Below are 22,008 nucleotides of genomic sequence, written 5' to 3' on the forward strand. Positions count from 1 at the left end.
ACATATATTGAGTTATTATCAAAGAAGGTTAAAAAACAGTATTTTAGGCTGTAGGGGAAAAAAAGTCAAAATCAATGCAGGTGAAAAGCCTTTTTCCTAACTATGAAAGTAGCAATCCAGTCAGCATGTCAAACCTCCAGTCTGTTAAATTTCCAAGATCCCAGGCCATAATATCATCTAGCTAGTGAATAAATATGGCTTCAACACAGACTAATATATCACTGATCAACTGCCTTCTAGAAAAAACCACAAGCTTGAATTATTTCAGAAAACTATGTTTCTTTTCAAGATCACTTAGATCAGTGGTTCTTAAGCAGAGGTAAGTATCCGAATCACCTAGGAGAGTTTTATTTTTGTTTTAGTTTATTTAAAAGATTTTATTTATTTATTTATTTGAGAGAGAGAGAGAGTGAGCAGGAGGGAGAGGGAGAGAGAATCTGAAGCACACTCCTGCTGAGTGCAACCCTTATCCCCAGGCCTTGAGATCATGATTGTGAGATCATGACTTGAGCTGAAACCAAGAGTCAGAAGCTTAATCAACTGAACCACCCAGGCACCCACCTAAGAGAGTTTTAAAATACAGACTTCATTAAGCCACACCAAGAGATTCTGCTTCAAGGGTCTAGGAGCATTTGTCAGGCATGTTCACATTTTATTTTTTTGATGTTCACATCTAGTTAAGAACTACTGGATTAGATATTTTTTATTAATCTGTGTATCCAAAATATTTCCTAAGTCAGTAGCAATTTAATGATGAGTATGGACTAGGCTTTATGCTGGATACTAGAGCTTTACTTAGGAAATGAACATAGATTTAACACAAATATAAATATAAGTTAAATAAGTAGTTACTAATAAGAATAAAATAAAAAGTTATATTTACTAACTTGATAATTTAAGTTAGTTAAAAAATCAAGCTCTAGGATATATGTGTATATAAGTACAATCTTGGAATTAGCAATTGTCACGACTCATTGTCCCTGATACCTAATAATGATATAAAATTTTTAAAACAAATTACACCATAGGTGTCCTCAGCAAACACCATGATTTTTGCCAAATTCAATGGATACTTTTTGAATTGAAAATATTATAGAACAATTTTTCCTGTGTGTAGAAACAATTCAAAATCCAGATCAACACTTATCTGTTCCCCTTTCAGATATCATTAGTAGTTTTATTTTAAGTTCTGAGAACATCAAAAAATTATTTGATCAAAAACATCAAATAAATTGTAATAAAATTTATTTAGTACACTTAGAAACAAGTGAGTTTCTACTTGTCTAGACATTTTCACTAGAGGATTGGGGGAGCTGGTTTGATATATTATTCTATAAATATTTTATTACTTGAGATTTTGTCAAATTTGTGTTTTTATTTCAGCTTTTGATCCATAGTAGATTTTTTTCAAGTTTCTGGTGAAAAATATACTTTTGTTTTTTATAATTTCATTTAGGGGTGGGAAACTGTGATATGAATTTTAGGTAGACATTCTTAGAAAATGGACGTCAGGGAATGCATAAGATTTATCAGAGTGATGGTTGCAGTCCAAGGTGGTGATGTAAGAACATCCTGAACTCATCTCCTCCATGGAAAACACCAAATTACACTTATTTATAAAATAATTCTTCCTGAAGAAAAACTAAGGGCTGATTGAACAGTTTCCACACAAAGATATAGAGAATGGCAAAGAGGACAACAGAAGAGATGGAGACACAGTAAAAATGGGAACTCTCCCCTGATGCTATGAACAACAGTGGGGAAGGATAGTAGTGATGGACCAAGAAGAGATTCCTCTGCCTTTGGGCACAGAAAAAAAAAAGCCATGCTTTAAGAGAGTATCTAGTAGGTTGCCTTTTAGTTTTGTTGATTGTTACCTAAGGAATGGGAGAAGATATTCAGAAATGACATATCAGATAAAGGGCTAGTATCCAAAATCTATACAGAACGTATCAAATTCAATACCCAAAAACCAAAAATCCAGTCAAGAAATGGGCAGAAGACATGAAAAGACATTTTTCTCCAAAGAAGACATACAAATGGTTAACAGACACATGAAAAAATGCTCAACATCTCTCAGGATCAGGGAAATACAAATCAAAACCACAGTGAGATACCACCTCACACTGGTCAGAATGGCTACAGTTAGCAACTCAGGAAACAGCAGATGTTGGTGAAGATGTAAGGAAAGGGAACCCTCTTACACTGTTGGTGGGAATGCAACCTGGAGCAGCCACTCTGGAAAACAGTATGGAGATTCCTCAAAAAAGTTAAAAATAGAACTACCATAGGACCCAGCAATTGCACTACTAGGTATTTATCCAAAGGATGCAAAAATAGTAATTCAAAGGGGCACTTGAACCCCAATGCTTATTACAGCAATATCCACGATAGCCAAAATATGAAAAAAAAGATGTCCATTGACAGATGAATAGATAAAGAACAGGTGGTCTGTATATACAATAGAATATTACTCAGCCACCAAAAAGAATCAAATCTTGCTATTTACAATGACATAGATGGAATCAGAGGGTATTAGGCTAAGCAAAATAAATCAGTTATAGTAAGACAAATACTGTATGATTTCAGTCATTTGGAATTTAAGAAACAAAACAGATGAACATAGGGAAGGTGAAGGAAAGATAAAATAAGAGCAGAGAAGAAAGCAAACCATGACACTCTTCATTATAGGGAACAATCAAGGTTGCTGGAAGGGAGGTGGGTGAGAAGATGGGGTAATTGGGTGATGGGCATTAAGGAGGGCACTTGATATCATGAGCACTGGGTGTTATATGCAACTGATGAATCACTAAATTCTACCCCCGAAACTAATAATACTGTATGTTAACTAAATTGAATTTAAATTTAAAAAAATCAGTGGTATCTAGAACTGCTAAAAAAAAAAAAAGAAAAGAAAAAGAAAAAAAAAACAGAGCAACTAGTATATAAAAGAGAGAACACTAGAACTCCACCAAATGGCAAGGGAGCTACAGGAATGTTCTCCAGGTCAGAGGGACTGGAGAACAACACAGTTTATTTTTCCACTCCACCTTAAAAGCCCACACCAGGGAAGGGTCCAGACACCATAACTAGTTGGTACAGTTGACACAGCAAGTTTGTAACCCCAGTGAGCTCAGGATCCACAAGCCCACTCTACTTTCAGTTGAGCTGGGGCACAGGAAAAATGATGCTGTTTACAATGCCCATAGATGCTGTGGAAATGCTCTCTCACCATCCACCTTAAAGTCCCAGACTAGAATAAGTTCCAGTCCCACACAGTGAGATTACAACCTTAGCTAGCTCAAGGTACACAAGCCCACACAGCCCTAGTCATGCCAGGGCATGGAAAATAAGCCACATTTTTTTGTCCTGTTTTCATTTTGTTTTTGTTCTTTTTTGGCTTCTTTAAAAATTTTCTTTTTTCTTTTATTATTATTTTTTCTTTCTTTAAGAAGCTGTAGTTCAAATGAGCAACTATAATAGAAAAGAGTCAGCCTGAGAACTCTGCCAAATGGTGGAAGAGCTGTTGGAATGCTCTCGGGTGGTAGGGGTGAACATACGTAGTCTACACTCCCCCTTTACTTTGAAAGCAGAAGCCAGTGCAGTCTGAGCACCCTAACTGGCCTGCCCCCTCAATGAGTCCTGGGCCATACCAAGCTGTCCCACAGGGTGACCCCAAGGTAGTGCACACCAGGACACTGCTGCTTAGTGCTCACCAGAGCCCAAGTCTTTGTCTCAAAGTGACACAAGTACAAAGGAGCCCAGAACAATCCCAGATGTTTTGCTATGGCACCCCTGGTGTAGAGTGTTGCAAAACATGTTGCCTGACATATGCTTGAGATCTAGCTGTCCTCCCAGGGTGCTCCTGACATTAAGCATCCCAGAAACTGCAGGCTCGTGCAGGCATCAGCTTCAGACACCCCACCGAAGCACATGCTATGTGGAGCACCCCAGAACACTGCCATCCATTCCAGCCTTGGCTCCAGCCACCTGGCCAGGGCACCACTGCACCGAGTTCCTTAAGACACCTTCACTTGCACCCAGTTCAGCATCAGCAATTTTGCCAGATCACCCTCAATGTGAAGAGCCAAGACACCCAGAATTGTACCTGATTTAGGTTCACCTGTCCTGCCAGGACACATTTTTCATGGAGACCCCCAAGATCACAACAGCCCATGCCTATTTTAGCTTTAACAACCCTCCCAAGATACCCTCTGCACAGAGCATCCCAGGACCTCTTACCCTGTACATCTCAACTCCACCCACTCCTCAGGGCACCCTCTGTGCAGAGAATCCAGGAAGAACTTGTTTTACATCCACTTCTGCTTCAGTTATCCAAGATGCCCTCTGTGTGTAGAGATCTGAGTGCCCCCAGCTTGTACCCACGTTAGTTTCAGCTATCCTGCCAGGGCACCCTCTGCATGAAGAGATCAGGGACCTCCTGACTGCATACTACATCAGCTTCAGCCACCCTGTCAAGGCACCTCCAACATAGAGAGCCCCCAAACACTGTGATTTACACACATTTCAGCTTTAGTTGTCCTGCTAGTGTTCCTTCAGTGCATAGAATGCTGTAAAAACCCTGCCTGTGTCCATTTCACTTTTCGTTGTCCTGACAGGGTTTCCACTACATGGAAAGCCCCAAGACCCCAACCCATGTCAACCATAGCTCTAGACAGGCAGGAAAAGTCACCAACCAAATAGTCTACATAGGGGACAACCATACACAAGACCATTCCTTCAGTTTAGAAGTAGCTGTTCCACCTAATCCATAGAAATAAGCACAGAAAGTCAAGCAAAATGGAGAGACAGAGGAATGTTCTCCAAAAAAAAGAAAAAAAAACCTCTTAAAGACAATTAAATGAAACAGGCATAAGCAATATGCCTGATAAAGATTTTAAAGTAATGATTGTAAAGATAATGGGCTGGAGAAAAGAGTAGAATAACTCAATGAGACCTTCAATAAAGACAAACAAAAAATATGAGAAAGAAGCAATCATATTTAAAGAATATGATAACTGAAATTAAAAAAAAAAAAACACTAGATGGAATCAGCAGCAGATCAGCAGATATACAAAAATGTACCAATGATCTGGAAGACAAGGTGATGTAAAACGCTCAAACTGAATGACAAAAAGAGAAAGCAAAAATGAAATTTGAGGAGAGGTTAAGGGATCTCTTGGACAACATCAAGGGAACAAATACTCACATTATAGAATCCCCAGAAGAAGAAGAGAAAGGGATAGAAAAATATTGGAAGAAATATTACTGAAAAATCTCCTAACACAAGGAAGGAAATAAACATCCAAGTCCAAGAAGCACTGAGAATTCCACACAAGATGAACACAAAGATGTCCACACCATGATAAAAATAATTAAAATGTCAGAAGTTAAAGATACAGAACCTTAAAGGAGTAAGAAAGAAGCAAAAAATTACCTACAAGGGAAAACATATAAGGCTTCAGCAGAATCTTTTCAGGCCAGAAGGGAATGCAATGATATATTCAAAGCACTGAAAAGAAATGCCTACAACCAAGAATACTCTACTTGACAAGGTTATTCAGATTTGATGGAGAGAGAAAAAATTTCACAAACAAAAAATAAAAGAGTTTATCACCACTAAACCAGTTATATAAAAAATGATAAAGGGACTTTTTAAGTGAAAAAAAAATGGCCCTAACTAGATATAAGAAAATTACAAAAAAAGTAAAAAAGATTATATATAATATATAAATGACTATTATATATATGACTATGTACATATATATAAAACATGGAGGAAGGAGTAAAAAAGAAGAGAAAAAAGAAAAATAAATTGTTTTTTTAAAATATCTTTGAGCTTAAATGAAAAAACAATTAATATAGATTGTTATTTACATAGGATATTATATACGAACCTCATAGTAAAAACAAACCCAAAACCTATGATAGATATATAAAAAACAAAGAGAAGGAAATGTAACACTATAAAAACTAGGAATAAAACGAAAGAGAACAAGAGAAGAAGAAAGGAACAAAGAAGAATTACAAAGACAACCAGAAAACAATTAACAAAATGACAATAAGTACATATCAAGAATTACTTTAAAAGTCAATGGCCTAGGGGTGCCTGGGTGGCTCAGTCGGTTAAGCATCTGCCTTCGGCTCAGGTCATGATCCTAAAGTCCTGGGATCGAGTCATGCATCGGGGTCCCTGCTTGGCAGAAAGCCTGCTTCTCCCTCTCCCACTCCCCCTGCTTGTGTTCCCTCTCTCGTTCTGTCTCTCTCTGTCAAATAAATAAATAAAATATTTTAAAAAATAAAAATAAAATAAAAGTAAATGGCCTAAATTATTTAACCAAAGACATAAGATGGCGGAATGGATAAAAATAAAATCTATATATGCTGCTGACAAGAGATAGACTTCAGACCTACAGATAAAGAGACTGAAAGTGAAGGGATTAAAAAAAAACATATACTATGCAAATGGAAGCAAAAAATTGGCAGCAATAGTGAAGTCAGAAAAATAGATTTTATTTATTTATTTATTGAAAAATAGACTTTAAAACAAAGACTGTTAACAAGAGAAAAAGAGGGGCGCCTGCGTGGCTCAGTTGGTTAAGCAACTGCCTTCGGCTCAGGTCATGATCCTGGAGTCCCAGGATCAAGTCCCGCATCGGGCTCCCTGCTCGGCGAGGGGCCTGCTTCTCCCTTTAACCCTCCCCACTCTCATGTACTCTCTCTCTCTCATTTAAGAGAGTATCTAGTAGGTTACTCTAGTAGAGTATCTAGCACGAGAGGGAAGGGGGTCAGAGGAAGAAGCAGACTCCCCGCTGAGCAGGGAGCCCGATGCGGGACTCGATCCCGGGACTCCAGGATCATGACCTGAGTTGAAGGCAGTCGCTTAACCAACTGAGCCACCCAGGCGCCCTAAATAAATAAATCTTAAAAGAAAAACAAGAGACAAAGAAAGGCATTGCATAATGATACATTACATAATGATACTCCAACAGGAGGTTGTAACAATTATAAATATCTACAGATCCAACACTGGACTACCTAAATTCATAAATATTAAAAGAAATAAAGGAAAAAATTGATGGCAACACAATGATAGCAAGGGACTTTACAAACCATTTACATCAATGGATAGATCATCTGGGCAGAAAATCAACAAAGAAAAAATGTCTTGACACTTTGGACAAGGTCAACATAAGAGGTATATACAAAACATTCCATCCAAAAACAATAGAATATTCATTCTTTTCAAGTTTGCATGGAACATTCTCCAGAATAGGTCACATGTTAGGACACAAAACAAGCCTCAATAAATTTAAGAAATTGAAATGATACCATGCATCTTTTCCAATCACAACAGTATGAAACTAGAAATCTATCACAAGAGAAAAGACTAGAATAACCACAAACATGAACACATGGAAACTAAACAACATGACAGTAAAGAACCAATGAGTTAATCAAGCAGTCAAAGAAGAACTAAAATATAAATAAATAAATGGAGACAAATGAAAATGAAAACACAAAATCTTTGCAACACAGTGCAATCACTTCAAAGTAGGAAATATATTGGGATACAGGCCTATCTGAAGAGACAAGAAAAAGCTCACATAAACAATTTAACTTTACATATAAAGGAACTAGAAAAACAACAACAAAAAATCCCAAGGTGAGTAAAAGAAAGGAAATAATAATGGTCAGAGGAAATAAATGGCAGAGAAACTAAACAAACAAACAAACAAACAAACAATGAAACCAAGAGCTAGTTCTTTGAAAAGATAAACAAAATTGATAAATTCTTAGCCAGACTCATCGAGAAAAAAAAGAGAGAAAGGACCCAAATAAATAAAATAAGAAATTAGAGAGAAGTAACAAGTGACACAAGAGAAATGCAAAGAATTATAACTGAATACTACAAAAATTTATGTATCAACAAATTAGACAACCTAGAAGACATGGATAAATTCTTAGAAACAATCTTTTAAAACCGAATCAGAAAGAAATAGAAAATCCATACAGACCAATTTTTAGTAGTGAAATTGAGTCAGTAATCAAAAAACTACCAAAAAATAAAAGTCCTGGGCCAGATGGCTTCACAGGTGAATTATACCAAACCTTTGAAGAAAATTTAATACCTATTCTCAAAATACTCTAAAAAAATAGAAAAAGGAGGAAAACATCCAAATACATTCTACCAGGCTAGAATTATACTGATACCAAAACCAAAGACACTTACAAAAAGAAAACTGCAGGTCTATTTACCTAGTGAACACAGAAGCAAAAATTCCCACCAAAATATTAGCAAACCGCATTAAAAAATACATAAAAAGATCATTCACCACAACCAAATGGGATTTATTTTGGGTATGCAAGGGTGGTCCAATATTTGTAAGTCAATCAACATAATATACCACATCAACAAAACAAAGGAAAAAAATCATATGATCATTTCAATAGATGCAAAAAAATGCATTTGACAAAGTACGACATACATTCATGATAAAAACTCTCAACAAGGTGGGTTTAGAGGGAACATATCTCAACATAATAAAAGCCATATGTGAAATATGCACAGTTAACATCATACTGAAAGGTGAAAACCAACAGCTTTTGCTCTAAGATCAGAAATTAGACATAGATGTTTACCTTCACTACTTTTATTTAGCATAGTATTGAAGTGTTATCCACAGCAATCAGACAAGAAAAAGAAATAAGAGGCATTCATACTGGTAAAGACGTTAAACTCTCACTATTTGGAAATGACATGAATATAGAATAAAAATCTGAAAGATTCCATCAAAAAACTACTAGAACTGATAAATGTGTTCAGTAAAGTTGCAGGATACAAAATACCCAAAAATCAGTAACATTTCTAAACACTAATAACAAAGTAGTAGGAAGAGATATTTTAAAAAAGCATAATTTACATTTTCACCCAAAATTATAAAATATCTATGAATAAACTTAATCAAGGAGGTGAAAGACTATACTCTGAAATCCATAAAACATTGATGAAAGATAATGAAGATGACACAAATTGAAAGATATTTTATGCTAATGGATGGAAGAACCAATATTGTTAAAATGTCCACACTACCCAAAGTAATCTACAGATTAAGGAAATCCCTATCAAAATGCCAACATTTTTCACGGTAGTAGAACAAATAATACTAAAATTTGTATGGAACTATAAAAGACTCCAAATAGCCAAAACAATCTTGAGAAAAAAATAACAAAGCTAGAGATAATACAATTTCAGATTTCAAGAAATACCACAAATTTTTAGTAATCAAAACAATATGGTATTGACACATAAATAGATATATATCAATGGAAAAAATAGAGAGCCCAGAAATAACAAAAAGGGCAGAAATATACAATAAGCAAAAGACAGTCTCTTCAATAAATAGTGCTGGAAATACTGGACAGCTAAATGTAAAAGAATGTTACTGGACCACTTATTAACGGCAAACACAAAAATAAACTCGTAATGGATTAGACCTAAATGTGAGACCTGAAAGCATAAAAATCCTAGAAGAAAACACAGACAATAATTTCTCTGACATCAACCAGAGCAAAATTTTTCTAGATATGTCCCCTAAGTCAAGACTAGGTAGATAGATAGATGATGATAGATAGATAGATGATGATAGATGATAGATAGATGATGATGATAGATGATAGATAGATAAATGGATAGATAGATAGATAAATAGATGGATGATAGATGATAGATAGATGATAGATAGAGATGATACACACACACACACACACACACACACACACACACACACACACACAGACTGGACTATTATGCAACCATAAGAAAGGATGAGATCTTGCCATTTTAGACAGCATGGGTTATGCTAATTGAAATAAATCAGGCTGAGAGTCAAATGCCATATAATTTCACTTATATGTGGAATCTCAAAAAATAAATTCACAAACAAAAAGCAGAATCAGACCTATAAATACAGGGAAGTGATTGTTGACAGTCATGGTAATAAAAGGCATAGATAGCATAAGGATAATAGTTATATTGTAAAAGTAATGTATTGGAACAGATGACGGCTACACTTGTGAACATAACATAATGTATAAACTTGTGAAATCACAGGGGCGCCTGGGTGGCTCAGTTGTTAAGCTTCTGCTTTCGGCTCAGGTCATGATCCCAGCTTCCTGGGATCGAGCCCCGCATTGGGCTCCCTGCTCGGCGGGAAGCCTGCTTCTCCCTCTTCCACTCTGCCTGCTTGTGTTCCCTCTCTCACTGTCTCTCTCTCTGTCAAATAAATAAATAAAATCTTTAAAAAAATACCATACTTAAAAAAAATAAATAAATAAATAAACTTGTGAAATCACTATGTTGTACAACTGAAACTAATGTAAAATTGCATCAACTACACTAAAAAATCCTCAATGTGTTACAATTGAAGCCTTATTAACAATATTATTATTATTTTTACCCATAGTACAAATTTAAAGTATTTTTATTATATGTTTATCAATGTTTATAATGCAAACTCTGTTTATTTATTACAATATCGAATAATACATAGGAAATATAGTATTTTGGCATGTTTTAAAATTTATGTTACTTTTTTATTGATGTATAGTTGACATACAATATTATACTAGTTTTAGGTGTAGAACATAGTGATTTAACAATTCTATATATTATACAGTGCTCACCACAATAAGTGCAGTTATCATCTGTCAGTATAGTACATTATTAAAATATTATTGACTATATTCCCTGTGCTATACATCTCATCCCTGTTATTTATTTAAAATGGAAATTTTGTACCTCTTAATCCTCTTTACTTATTTTGTTCATCCTGACACTCTCTTCCCCTCTGGCAACCACCAGCTTGTTCTCTGTACTTAAGAGTCTGTTTCTATTTTTGTTTATTCATTGTTTTTTTTCTTGATTCCACATATAAGTAAAATCACATAGCATTTTTTATTTGCTATATGATTTTTATATATCTGACTTATTTTACTTTGCATATTACCTTCTAGGTCCATCCATGTTGCTGCAAATGGCAAGATTTAATTCTTTTTTATGGTTGAGTAATATTCCATTATATATATACTACATCTTCTTTAGCCATTCATCTATGGATGGACAGTTGGGTTGCTTCCATATCTTAGCTATTATAAATAATGCTGCAGTAAACAGAATGGTTCATATATCTATTTTAATTAATCTTTTTGTTTTCCTCAAGTAAATATCTAAAAGTGGAATTACTGTATCTTATGGTACTTCTATTTTTAGTTTTTGGAGGAACCTCTATGCTGTTTTCCACAGTAGTTGCAGCAGTTTACATTCCTAGCAACAATGTTCAAGTGTTTCCTTTCTCCACATCCTCACACTTATTTTTTGTCTTTTTGATACCAGGCATTCTTACTGGTATATTATATTATATCATATTATAAAATATATTATGTTATTATTGACATATTACTATTATTAGTTATTATTAACTATAGCACAAATTTAATTGAAACTTTTTTTTAACAGGCAAGAAATAAACATCAGAACAAATGATAATTCCGTATCAAGTAAGAATTGAGTCTTTAAAGTTCAATATTATTTAGATTATATTTAAAATTATTTTAGGGACAAAGGACTAGTATCATCAGTTCAATTTTATACACCATAAAGTGCCCTGATTTTTTTCTTAATATTTAAAAAAACCTATACGTATGTGTATATGTGTATGTGTGTTGAAATGTGTGTGTGTTTAAAATATTTCTGACCTTGATGTGGGTTTGTACTAGCTATTTTAAAGGAAAGAGTTTGTTCTTCCTCATTATAAAAACCGACCTTAATTGCATAAGTTTTCCTTTTATTTAAAATCCACAATTATAAAACTCAAAGTAGAGAAAAAAGAGTCAAAATGATGAAAGTGGACATTTTATTTTGTTGAACAGCTACAACTTAAGGAAAGTTCTCCTTATATATTGAGCTGATATCTGCCTGCACTGATACAACTTTTACCCACTGGATCTAGTCCTCTTAGGAAATACATAGAATTCTCTAACATTGTGATTAAGAGCACGGACTCTGAGCCAAACTATCTGTCTTTGAATCTCAGCTCTTCCACTTTATGATTTTTAGCAAACAATTTAACTTCTCTCAGTGCTTCATTTTTGTACATTTATAAAATGGAAGCAATTACAAATTATATCTAATTCAAAGGGTTGTTGTGAAAATTAAATGTGCTTAAAACAGTCTGAGAAATAGTAAGCACTATGTAAGTGTTAGCAGTTGCAGCTATTCTGTTATTACTATTGCTACTACACTTTCATATAACAGTTCTTTAAATATTTGAATGTAGTGATCACATCTCTCATTAGTCTCCTTATCTCCAGGACAACTATTCTGAGTTATCTCATCATTTCTTCTTTTGATGTTAGAGCTTCCACATAGTTTGATCACTTTATTCTGGATGCCTTCAAAGGTGTATATGCCATTCTTTAAATAGGGTTCCCTGAACTAAAATCAGGATTTGGGTTTGTAGCCTTAATTTCTGTGGCTTGGATGTCATTGAGGTCAAAGCAGCACTAAAATAAATTATAAGATTTAATCAATAGAGACTTTACTGACTATGCTCTGCATTGTGCTCTCATGGGGACTACAGAAAACATATTGTCTGCCACAGAACCAAAATGACATAAAGAAAAACCAAAATAGAGATGTTTGAAAGGAAACATCAAATCTTTCTCTGTTTTCCATTCCTACTGTTTGTATTATTTTAACTACTGTGATTTAAGTGAAAATTGTGAAAACTAGTTTAATCTAGAAAATAAAATTGCAAATGTAAGCTTACACATAATTTAGCCCTAAATGGAGAAATCAGCTTTTATTTTCCCTAACTGATATGTAAATAAACTATAGACTCCAGAGGGAAAAGCTATATTTTAAGTTATAACTTATCTGAAACAATATATTTCTTACTCAAGAATATTTCAGTGTTGATAAAAGTCTATTAACTGCAAATTGTTCATTGTTCGCACTCATTTTAGTCAATGAATCAAGCAGAAAATTATGGAGTCAAGATTATTTTACTTTGACATTTCCCAAACCACTCCAGCCAGGTAGAAAAAAGAGATCAAGACCTTCACAATCACAAATCTCAGTTCCTGTAAGTATTGAAAATGTCATTTTTAACTAAATCTAAGATTATTTAATATATAAATATAAATTTAAAAATATGTAATTTGAATTTCACTTCTTTTTGGAAGCAGATATTTTTAAGTTTATAATTCCCTGTACAACAGATTACCCCCATCTGTTTCAGATAAACTTTTATTTATACAGGGCGCCTGGGTGGCTCAGTTGGTTAAGCGACTGCCTTCGGCTCAGGTCATGATCCTGGAGTCCCGGGATCGAGTCCCGCATTGGGCTCCCTGCTCAGCGGGGAGTCTGCTTCTCCCTCTGACCCTCTTCCTTCTCGTGCTTTCTATCTCTCATTCTCTCTCTCTCTCAAATAAATAAATAAAATCTTTAAAAAAATATTAAAAAAAATAAACTTTTATTTATACATAATTCTCCTTTTCAAAGGCATTATACAGCTATTAGGCTATGTAAGCTACAGAACCTAATGCTGCAACCAGTGGGATCTCTCAGGAAATGGTTACCATTTGCAAAAACATCTAAACTGAATCTTAGAATATGAACCAATGTTTATGAGGTTTCAGGGCCTCTCCATTTTCTTTAATCTGGCACTCAGGATACTAGATACTGGGACATTCAAATTCTCTACCTCTGTTATTAAGTGCCATTATCTTATTAATAAGGAAAAGGAAAAACTAGCTTACAAATAGAGAAGATGATGGAGATGTTTGAAAGGGAACATCAAATCTTTCTCTATTTTCCACTCCTACTCTTTGTGTTATTTTAACTACTGTGATTTAAATGAAATCTGATATCACCCATCGTAATATCAAAATGTGTTTTAAAAGCATCACCCAAAGCAGAGTTAAGTCAATGCATTTATTCAAGTGTCATTCATTACATCTGTAATGATCCAAGTTTCATGCTTCTCTTCATGGTCCTCCTTTAATTCTATAAGGCCATTTCATTGACTGGTGATGTCCCTACTGAATAGTTAAAGGACTATAAAAGATAAGTGCAAAATTAGTATATGTGTCTAGATTTGACAGATTTGGGGTTGAGACTTAAACAAAATTTTACTACCGCTACACAAATTAATAGGATCGGATATTTGTTTCATTTTATGTCCTTGTTTTGAGAAATAATTCACATTAGGGCTCTCGGGCTCTTGATTTGATCAGAGATGTTGAAAGCAGGAGTAAAAATCAGACCAAGGCCTGAAGCCTACAGTTATCACAAGAATCGTCACGACAAACTACAAGGGCATCAGCTTACTTCTGAGTTAACTTGGGGATGAAAGTTGCACAAAATGATTCAAAAGATCTCTCCCATATAGGGATTGAAAAGGAACCCACTATCAATGGTGAGGATGGGCCCTTAAATTTCATGGATCACTGTGGGCTTGCTCCAATCTCTATATAAGCATTGAGAAAATCCTAAGGTTTAAAGTCATTTGGTTTCTAATATGGAGTTATCTCACATACAGAACACACATAGAATGTTGAAACTATTTTTTTTCCATTTTAAGTAGATGGTTAATGAAAAAATAGACAATTTTCATGTTTCAATATTAAAATGTTATAACTTATTTAAAAACTTTTATCATTATTCTAACTGATCTTTTCAGAGACACGACAAAAAAAAATTAGAAGAAGTTCAGAAGCCAGATTATATAAGGATAAGGCATTCTTTAAAAAAAATTTCCCAAAGGCCATCTGTTTATTTAACTGTCAAGAGACAGGCTCCATTCAGAAATCCTTATACTCTTAAAGCCCGTACAGAATATGGAGAATCTAAAAAGTCCAAAGATGACAAAAAAGGAAGAACTTTGCAGAGAAATTCCAAGAAAAACAAAGGCCCACATGAAACAACTACAGAATCTAAAATGGTAAATGATGAGAAACTTAAAAGAGGAAATAAAGCAGATAAAACTCCATCAAAATTATCACGTAAAAGTGAACTATCTAAGGATTCAAAGTCCAAATTAGAAATAAACCCAGAATCCAGTGATTTTAAAGCAGTCTCGATGTATCCAAAAAAAGATAAGAGAGATTCGAAGAATTCCATGGAGACAGATAACAAATTCATATGTGCAAAGAAGGATTCTAAAGACTCAAAGAACAATTCTGATGCCAGATCACAGACTTGTTCAAAAAATAGTTCAAATATGGATTTCATACTCTATTTAGAGGAGTCTGGTGCTGAATCTATGAAATGTGATATGTGGTTAAAGAATTACTCTCAGAATAATTCAAAGAAGCCTTCAAAGGACACAAAAAAGGATGCAAAGAATAGCTCTGATGCTGAATCTGTAGACTCAAAAGATGCAAAGAAAGATAAGAAAGGTCCAAAGAAAGAGAAGAAGGATGCAAAGAAAGACACAGAGTCTACTGATGCAGAATCTGTAGACTCAAAGGATGCAAAGAAAGAGCCAAAGAAGGCTAAGAAAGATTCAAAGAAAAGTGACAAGAAAAAAGATGAAAAAAAAAAAGACACAGAGACTACCGATGCAGAATCTGCAGACTCAAAGGATGCAAAGAAAGATTCAAAGAAGGCTAAGAAAGATGCAAAGAAAAGTGACAATAAAAAGGATACAAAGAAGGATGCAGTGTCTACTGATACCGAAACTGAGTCTGAATTGGAGACAAAGAATTGGAAGAAAGATGAAAAGAAGGATAAGAAAGATTCAAAAAAAGATGACAAGAAAAAGGATGCCAAGAAGGACGTAGTGTCTACTGATGCTGATTCTGAATCTGAATGGGATTCAAAAAAGGATAAAAAAAATGAAAAAAAGTATAAGAGAAATTCAAAGAAAGATGACAAAAATAAGTTTGCAATGAAGTCTGAAGAGTCTACTGAAACTGAATCTGATTGGGAGTCAAAGAAGGATAAGTATGATTCAAAGAAGACAAAGAAAGATTCAAAGAAAGATGCCAAGAAACAGGATGCAAAGAAGGGCATAGAGTCTACTGATTCAGAATCTGATGAATCTTCCAAGAAAGACTCAAAGAAGCCTGAGACATTCAAAATTTCAGATGCTGAATCTGAAGAGTCACTATATAAACTTGGGGCTAAAAAGAGAGTTGCTGATGAATCAGATGCCACATCTACCGATTCAAAGAAGGAAGCACTGGAACTAAAGAGAGAATTCAAAATGTCATCCAAAAAGACTACATTCAAAGAAAAAGGAAAAAAAGCAGGTACAGGTAGAGTCCCTCCATCAAGAGAAAGACCACCACTACCTCCTTGTGAGCCTTTTCTACCATCACCCAAGATCAAACGTCTCTGTCGGTGCAAGATGCCCCCTGCACCTCTAAAACCAAGATATGCTCCTTTGGTATGTTTACTGTGTTTTTTAGGAAAAAAATTGACTAAAAATGAAAAATATTTTAAAAGGTTGAATTTATATTTTCCTTAAGAGTAGTTCAATTCTACTGAAATATTGACAAGTTAGGGACTAACATATAAGAAAGAATAATTCAAAAGGACTCAAAAGAGTTGAGTGAAAAACAAATGTCAAAAAGTTAAGAATAATATTTAGACTGAAACAGAGAACAGGCTTGTGACTTAAGAAAACATTTAAAATTATTTGTAAAGAGAATACAATTACAAGAGTGGTTAAATGTTCTTAAGAAGGAATAAAAAAATGAAAATTGACTGAAACTTCTATAGGGGCAGATTTTAATGAGATAGAAAGACATTTCCTAAGAAGTTGCTGAATATAGTAAAAACTCAACCAAAATCCAGACATAGTACAGTAAAAACATAACATAGAAGGATTCAAATATGCAAATTAAATTATTTAATCTATAGCTGAACTAAAATTCTTTATAAGTCATCATTCTTACTGATAATCAGGGAAATAAGTTAACTTGTCAGGGGTAACTAGATCCCTTCTGGTTTATAACAATCTCTTTCAGGTTAATTTGCTTTCTTGGAGAGTAAATGCTCTGTAAATTTGTTTTTTTTTCTTTTCTCCAGAGGATCTCCTTTTTCATCCCCCTTCCTCCAAAATCTGGCTATAAGGGGAAGCTTAGGTAGACATCTCAATTTGAATGTAGGGGCTCCTGTTCCCCATCTTCTCCACCCTTACTGGCTCTTTCTGATCTTTGGTTGTGACATAATTCATTTGCATGGTTTCTGGGCATCAACCTCTGTGTCCTCTGCTTTCACAGTGTTTATTGTCAATTCTCAGCATGACAGGGCTGATGCCCTGTGTTCTGCTAAATTCAGAGCTTCTATAGATATTGCTGAGTCTTAACCTTGAGCTTCTCATGTTAATTAAATTCCTCCCTTCCCCCTCTTCCTCCCTGTTCTCTTAGGCTGATTTCTTCTCAAGGGGCTTCTACTTCCTCTTCTAATCTCATAGGGATCTCCCTTTACTTTTTATTCCAAGTTTTTTCTATCCTTGGTTTATAATAAAATTTTATGTATATATATATATACCCATTTTTCTCTTCATATACTTTTCTACTTTTATTTAGATATCTTTTTTTTCCACTTCTGTCAGAAAGTCTGGACTTTAAATCCAAAACTGATTAATGACTTCGTTGCTAAATGGTAAGTCTTAGAGGCTGAATCAATGGGTGAGTAGCCATTAGGGCAGCAAGCTTTACAAGAAATAAAAATGTATTGGTGGATAAATTTTAAGGCAAAGGAAAAGAAAGACCCCCAAGTAGCTGGATTATTTTCCATAAGTGTTTATGAAAAAAATAAGTAAAATATAAGAAAACAGGTTGAGGACATGGATTGATTTTAATTATAAAAGAAAACCTTTCAGGGTAAGTTATGAGCTTTTTTACATTCAGACAAAGTCTCTTTAATAAGCTTCCATATGCATAGCTACCATATAGTCAGGCTTTTCCATCTCTATCACTCTACTGAAACTGCTCTTTTCAAGATTTACTAAATACCTTCTTGTGGCCACATCCATTTCTTTCTCCTCTCTCATCTTATTCTACAATCCAACATCATTTAAAATAACCTCTCCCTCCTTCTAAAAATATGTACTTTACTTGATTTCTAGGACTCTACTATAATGTTTTCTTCCTACTTACTGGTAGTTTCTGCCACCTTTATTGTATCCCCCTCTTCCTCATCTTTGATGTTGCAATGACCTAAGACTTGATTCCTGACCTTTTCTATCTACAACCCTCTCTTGGTAAATCCATCTAATCCAATGGCTTTAAATATCATCTATGTTTTAATTACTTCAAAATTAATATGCTTAGCTCTGATTTTTCCATTGAAGTGCAAATTCCTTTATCTAACCACCTACTTGAAGTTTTCAGTGTGAAGTCTACTAGGCATCTCAAAAGTAACATAACAACTCTCAAACCATTCCAAATCTATACCTCCCCAGTCTTTTCCATCTTAGTAAATACCCATTTGATCTTTTAAAACCTGGATATCATCTGTGATTCCATCCATTTCCTCATCCCCCACATATGATCAATCAGTAAAACTTCTTTAGCTTACCTCCAAAATATATCCTGAATCTGTCCATGTCTCTGCATCTCAACTACTACGACTTTAAGAGTTTCAATCATTATCTTTCTTGAAATACTGCAAGAGTTTCTAAGTAGTCTTGCTATCTCTAGTCTCTCCTGCTTCAAAACACTCCAGTAGTTCTCCATTACATTCAGAATAAAACGCAAACTTCTTACCTTGGTTTTCAATGCCTACATTATCTAGACCCTACCTATTTTCCACCCTCATTTTGTACCACTTTTTCCACTTTTCTTACATAATTTAGCCAAACTAGCATTTTTTGTTTTTTGTTTGTTTGTTTCTCATAAGCACCAAGACTGTTTTTTGTTTTGTTTTGTTTTGTTTTGTTTTGTTTTTCCAAGGCATTATGTATGCTGTTTCTTCGGCTTGGACTGCTCCTCCGCAGATCTTTTCATGACTAAAAATTCTCACCATGTACTATTTCAGGCTAAATGTTATCTCTTCATAGAAACTTTCCCTGGTTGCCATATCCTATGTCATCTCCTTCCCCAGGAAGTGTCCAGTCTCCTAAGCCTGAACCCTATTTATTTCTCTTCATAGACTGCATCTTTATTTAAAATTCCATATTTATTCATTTGTTCATTAATTGTATTCACAATAAGAATATAGGCTCCATACAGACAGTGAGTCTTATTTGTTTTTTCACTCCTGTATTCAAAGTTCCAAAAGCAGCACATGGGATATATTTGATTGGTTAAGAATATGGTTTCTTTAAAGAGCTGCAGATCATATGACACTAGTGGACTTTATGACATCTGTTTTTCCAAGCATTTCTACTCCTTCAAAATGAACAAAAACAAGGCGTATTAAAAGGGGGTGAGGAGTCACAAAAGGGAACCATGCATTCTAAGTGGAAGGCTCAAAAGGATACATATATATTTCTCATTCCTGTCTGGGGAATTTATGAGCAAACTGTGTTAATGGATCTTGGTCTCTTTTAGTATAGGCTCAAAGAACCATACTCTTACCACTCCTGAATCTTAATGATTCTCATAACAGAACCATAAGGCTAATGCCATGTTTCAGGGTCACTTCTGTTTATATTCCTGGATTAAAATAATTCACTTTTGAAATTATGTTGGTAAAGCATGCCATGATTCAGAATCATGAATAAGAAAAAAATTAATTCAAGTATAATTAACATACAATGTTATATTAGTTCCAGGTATATAATATAATGATTTTAAAATTCTATATTTTCTCAGTACTCATCAAGATAAATGTACTCTTAATCCCCTTCACTTATTTCACCCATCCCCCCACCTCCCCTCTGAAAACTACCAGTTTATTCTCTATATTTAAGGATCTGTTTTTGTCAATTTTTTTCTGGTTTTAAATTCCACATATGAGCGAAACATATGGTATTTGTGTTTCTCTGATTGACTTATTTCATTTAACATTATATGCTGTAGGTCCATCCATGTTCTTACAGATGGGAAGATTTCATTTCTTTTTTTATGGCTGAGTAATATTCCATTATATAAATATACCAGTTCTTTTCATTAATCAGTCAAAGGACACTTGGGATGGTACCATATCTTGAATAATGTAAACAATGCTGCAATAAACATTGGGGTACATATATCTTTTAAATTAGTATTTTTGTTTTCTTTGGGTAAATACCAAGTAGTGGAATTACTGAATCCCATAGTAATTCGATTTTAATTTTTGAGAAATATCCCTATTATTTTCCACAGTGGATGCAACAATTTGCATTCCCATACACAGTGCACAAGGATTCCTTTTTCTCCACATCTTCACCAAAATTTGTTATTTCTTATCTTTTTGATTTTAGCCTTTCTGACAAGTGTGAGGTGATATCTCACTGTTGTTTTGATTTGCATCTCCCTGATGATTAGTGATGTTGAGCATCTTTACATGTTTCTTTTCACCATCTGTAGGTCTTCCTTGGAAAATATACATGACTTCTGCCTATTTTTAATCAGATTATTTTTTGATGTTGAGTTGTATAAGTTGTTTACATATTTTGGATATTAACCCTTTATCAGATATATAATTTGCAAATATCTTCCCTCATTTGGTGGGGTATATTTTTTGTTTTGTTGATGTTTCCCTTCATTGTGCAAAAAATTTGCATTTGGTATAGTACCAATAATTTAAATTTGAATTTGTTTTCATTGCCAAAGGAAACATATCTAGAAAAATGTTTCTATGACTGATGTCAAAGAGATTATTGCTTATATTTTATTACATGAATTTTATGGTTTCAGGTTTCACATTTAGGTCTTTAGTCTTTTTTGAATTTATTTTTGCATATGGTGTAAGAAAGTGGTACAATTAAAAAAATTTTTTTGCATGTAGCTGTTTATTTTTCTCAACGCCATTTGTTGAAGAGACTTTTCCCCACTGTATATCCTTGCCTCCTTTGTTCTAGATTAATTGACCATATAATCCTGGGTTTATTTCTGGGCTTTGTATTCTCTTCCACTGATCTGTGTCTATTCTTATGCCAGTAAAATACTGTTTTGATAACTGCAGCTTTGTAGTATATCTTGAAATCTGAGATTGTGATACTTCCAGCTTTGTTTATCTTTCTCATGATTGCTTTGGCTATTTAGGGTTTTTTGTGGTTCAATACACATTTTAGGATTCTTTGTTCTACTTCTGTGAAAAATGCTACTGGTATTTTGATAGGGATTGAATTAAATCTGTAGATTGCTTTGGGTAGTATGGACATTTAAACAATACTTGTTCTCCTGATTCATGAACATGGAATATTCTTCCACTTGTTTGTGTCATCTTCAATTTCTTTCACTGATGTTTTATACTTTTTGGAGCACAGGTCCTTTACCACTTTGGTTAAGTTTATTCTGAGAAATTTCATTCTTTTTGGTGCAATATAAATGGGATTGTTTTCTTAATTTTTCTTCTACTATTTCATTATTAGTGTCTAGAAATGCTACATATTTCTGGGTATTAATTTTGTATTCTGCAACTTTATTGCAGTTCTCGTAGCTTTGTTGGTTGTGTCGTTAGGATTTTCTAATAGGTAGTTTCATGTCATTTGCAAATAGGGAAATTTCTCCTTCTTCCTTACTGATTTGGATGCCTTTCATTTATTTTTCTTCTCTGATTGTTATGGCTAGGATTTTCGGTACAATGTTGAATAACAGTAGTGAGAATGGACATCCTTGTCTTGTTCCTGATCTTAAAAGAGAAGTTCTCAGTTTTTCCCCATTGAGTATGATGATAGCAGTGAGATTTTCATACTGGCCTTTATAATGTTGAGGTTTATTTCTTCTAAACCTACTTTTTGAAGAGTTTTTTTTTTTTTCCATGAATGGATGCTGTATTATTTCAAATCCTTTTTTTTGCATTTATTGAAATGATTACATGGTTTTTGTACTTTCTTTTGCTAA

The 22,008-nt window shown here is 34.1% G+C and overlaps 1 protein-coding gene across 1 annotated transcript in view; it reads left to right on the plus strand.

The window, feature by feature from the left end:
- The window catches only part of CYLC1 (cylicin 1), a 121,834-nt gene that overhangs the window by 51,669 nt on the left and 48,157 nt on the right, over window positions 1-22,008 (plus strand). The window contains exons 3-5 of the mRNA XM_025879549.1: window positions 11,519-11,559; window positions 13,027-13,145; window positions 14,745-16,454. Of these exons, the coding sequence (XP_025735334.1) occupies window positions 11,519-11,559; window positions 13,027-13,145; window positions 14,745-16,454 (1,870 nt within the window). The remainder of the gene's footprint in view (window positions 1-11,518; window positions 11,560-13,026; window positions 13,146-14,744; window positions 16,455-22,008) is intronic.

The sequence above is a fragment of the Callorhinus ursinus genome, unplaced genomic scaffold (assembly GCF_003265705.2).
Source record: "Callorhinus ursinus isolate GAN/ISIS: 27379988/994484 unplaced genomic scaffold, GSC_fseal_2.0 scaffold40, whole genome shotgun sequence".
Classification (NCBI taxonomy): domain Eukaryota; kingdom Metazoa; phylum Chordata; class Mammalia; order Carnivora; family Otariidae; genus Callorhinus; species Callorhinus ursinus.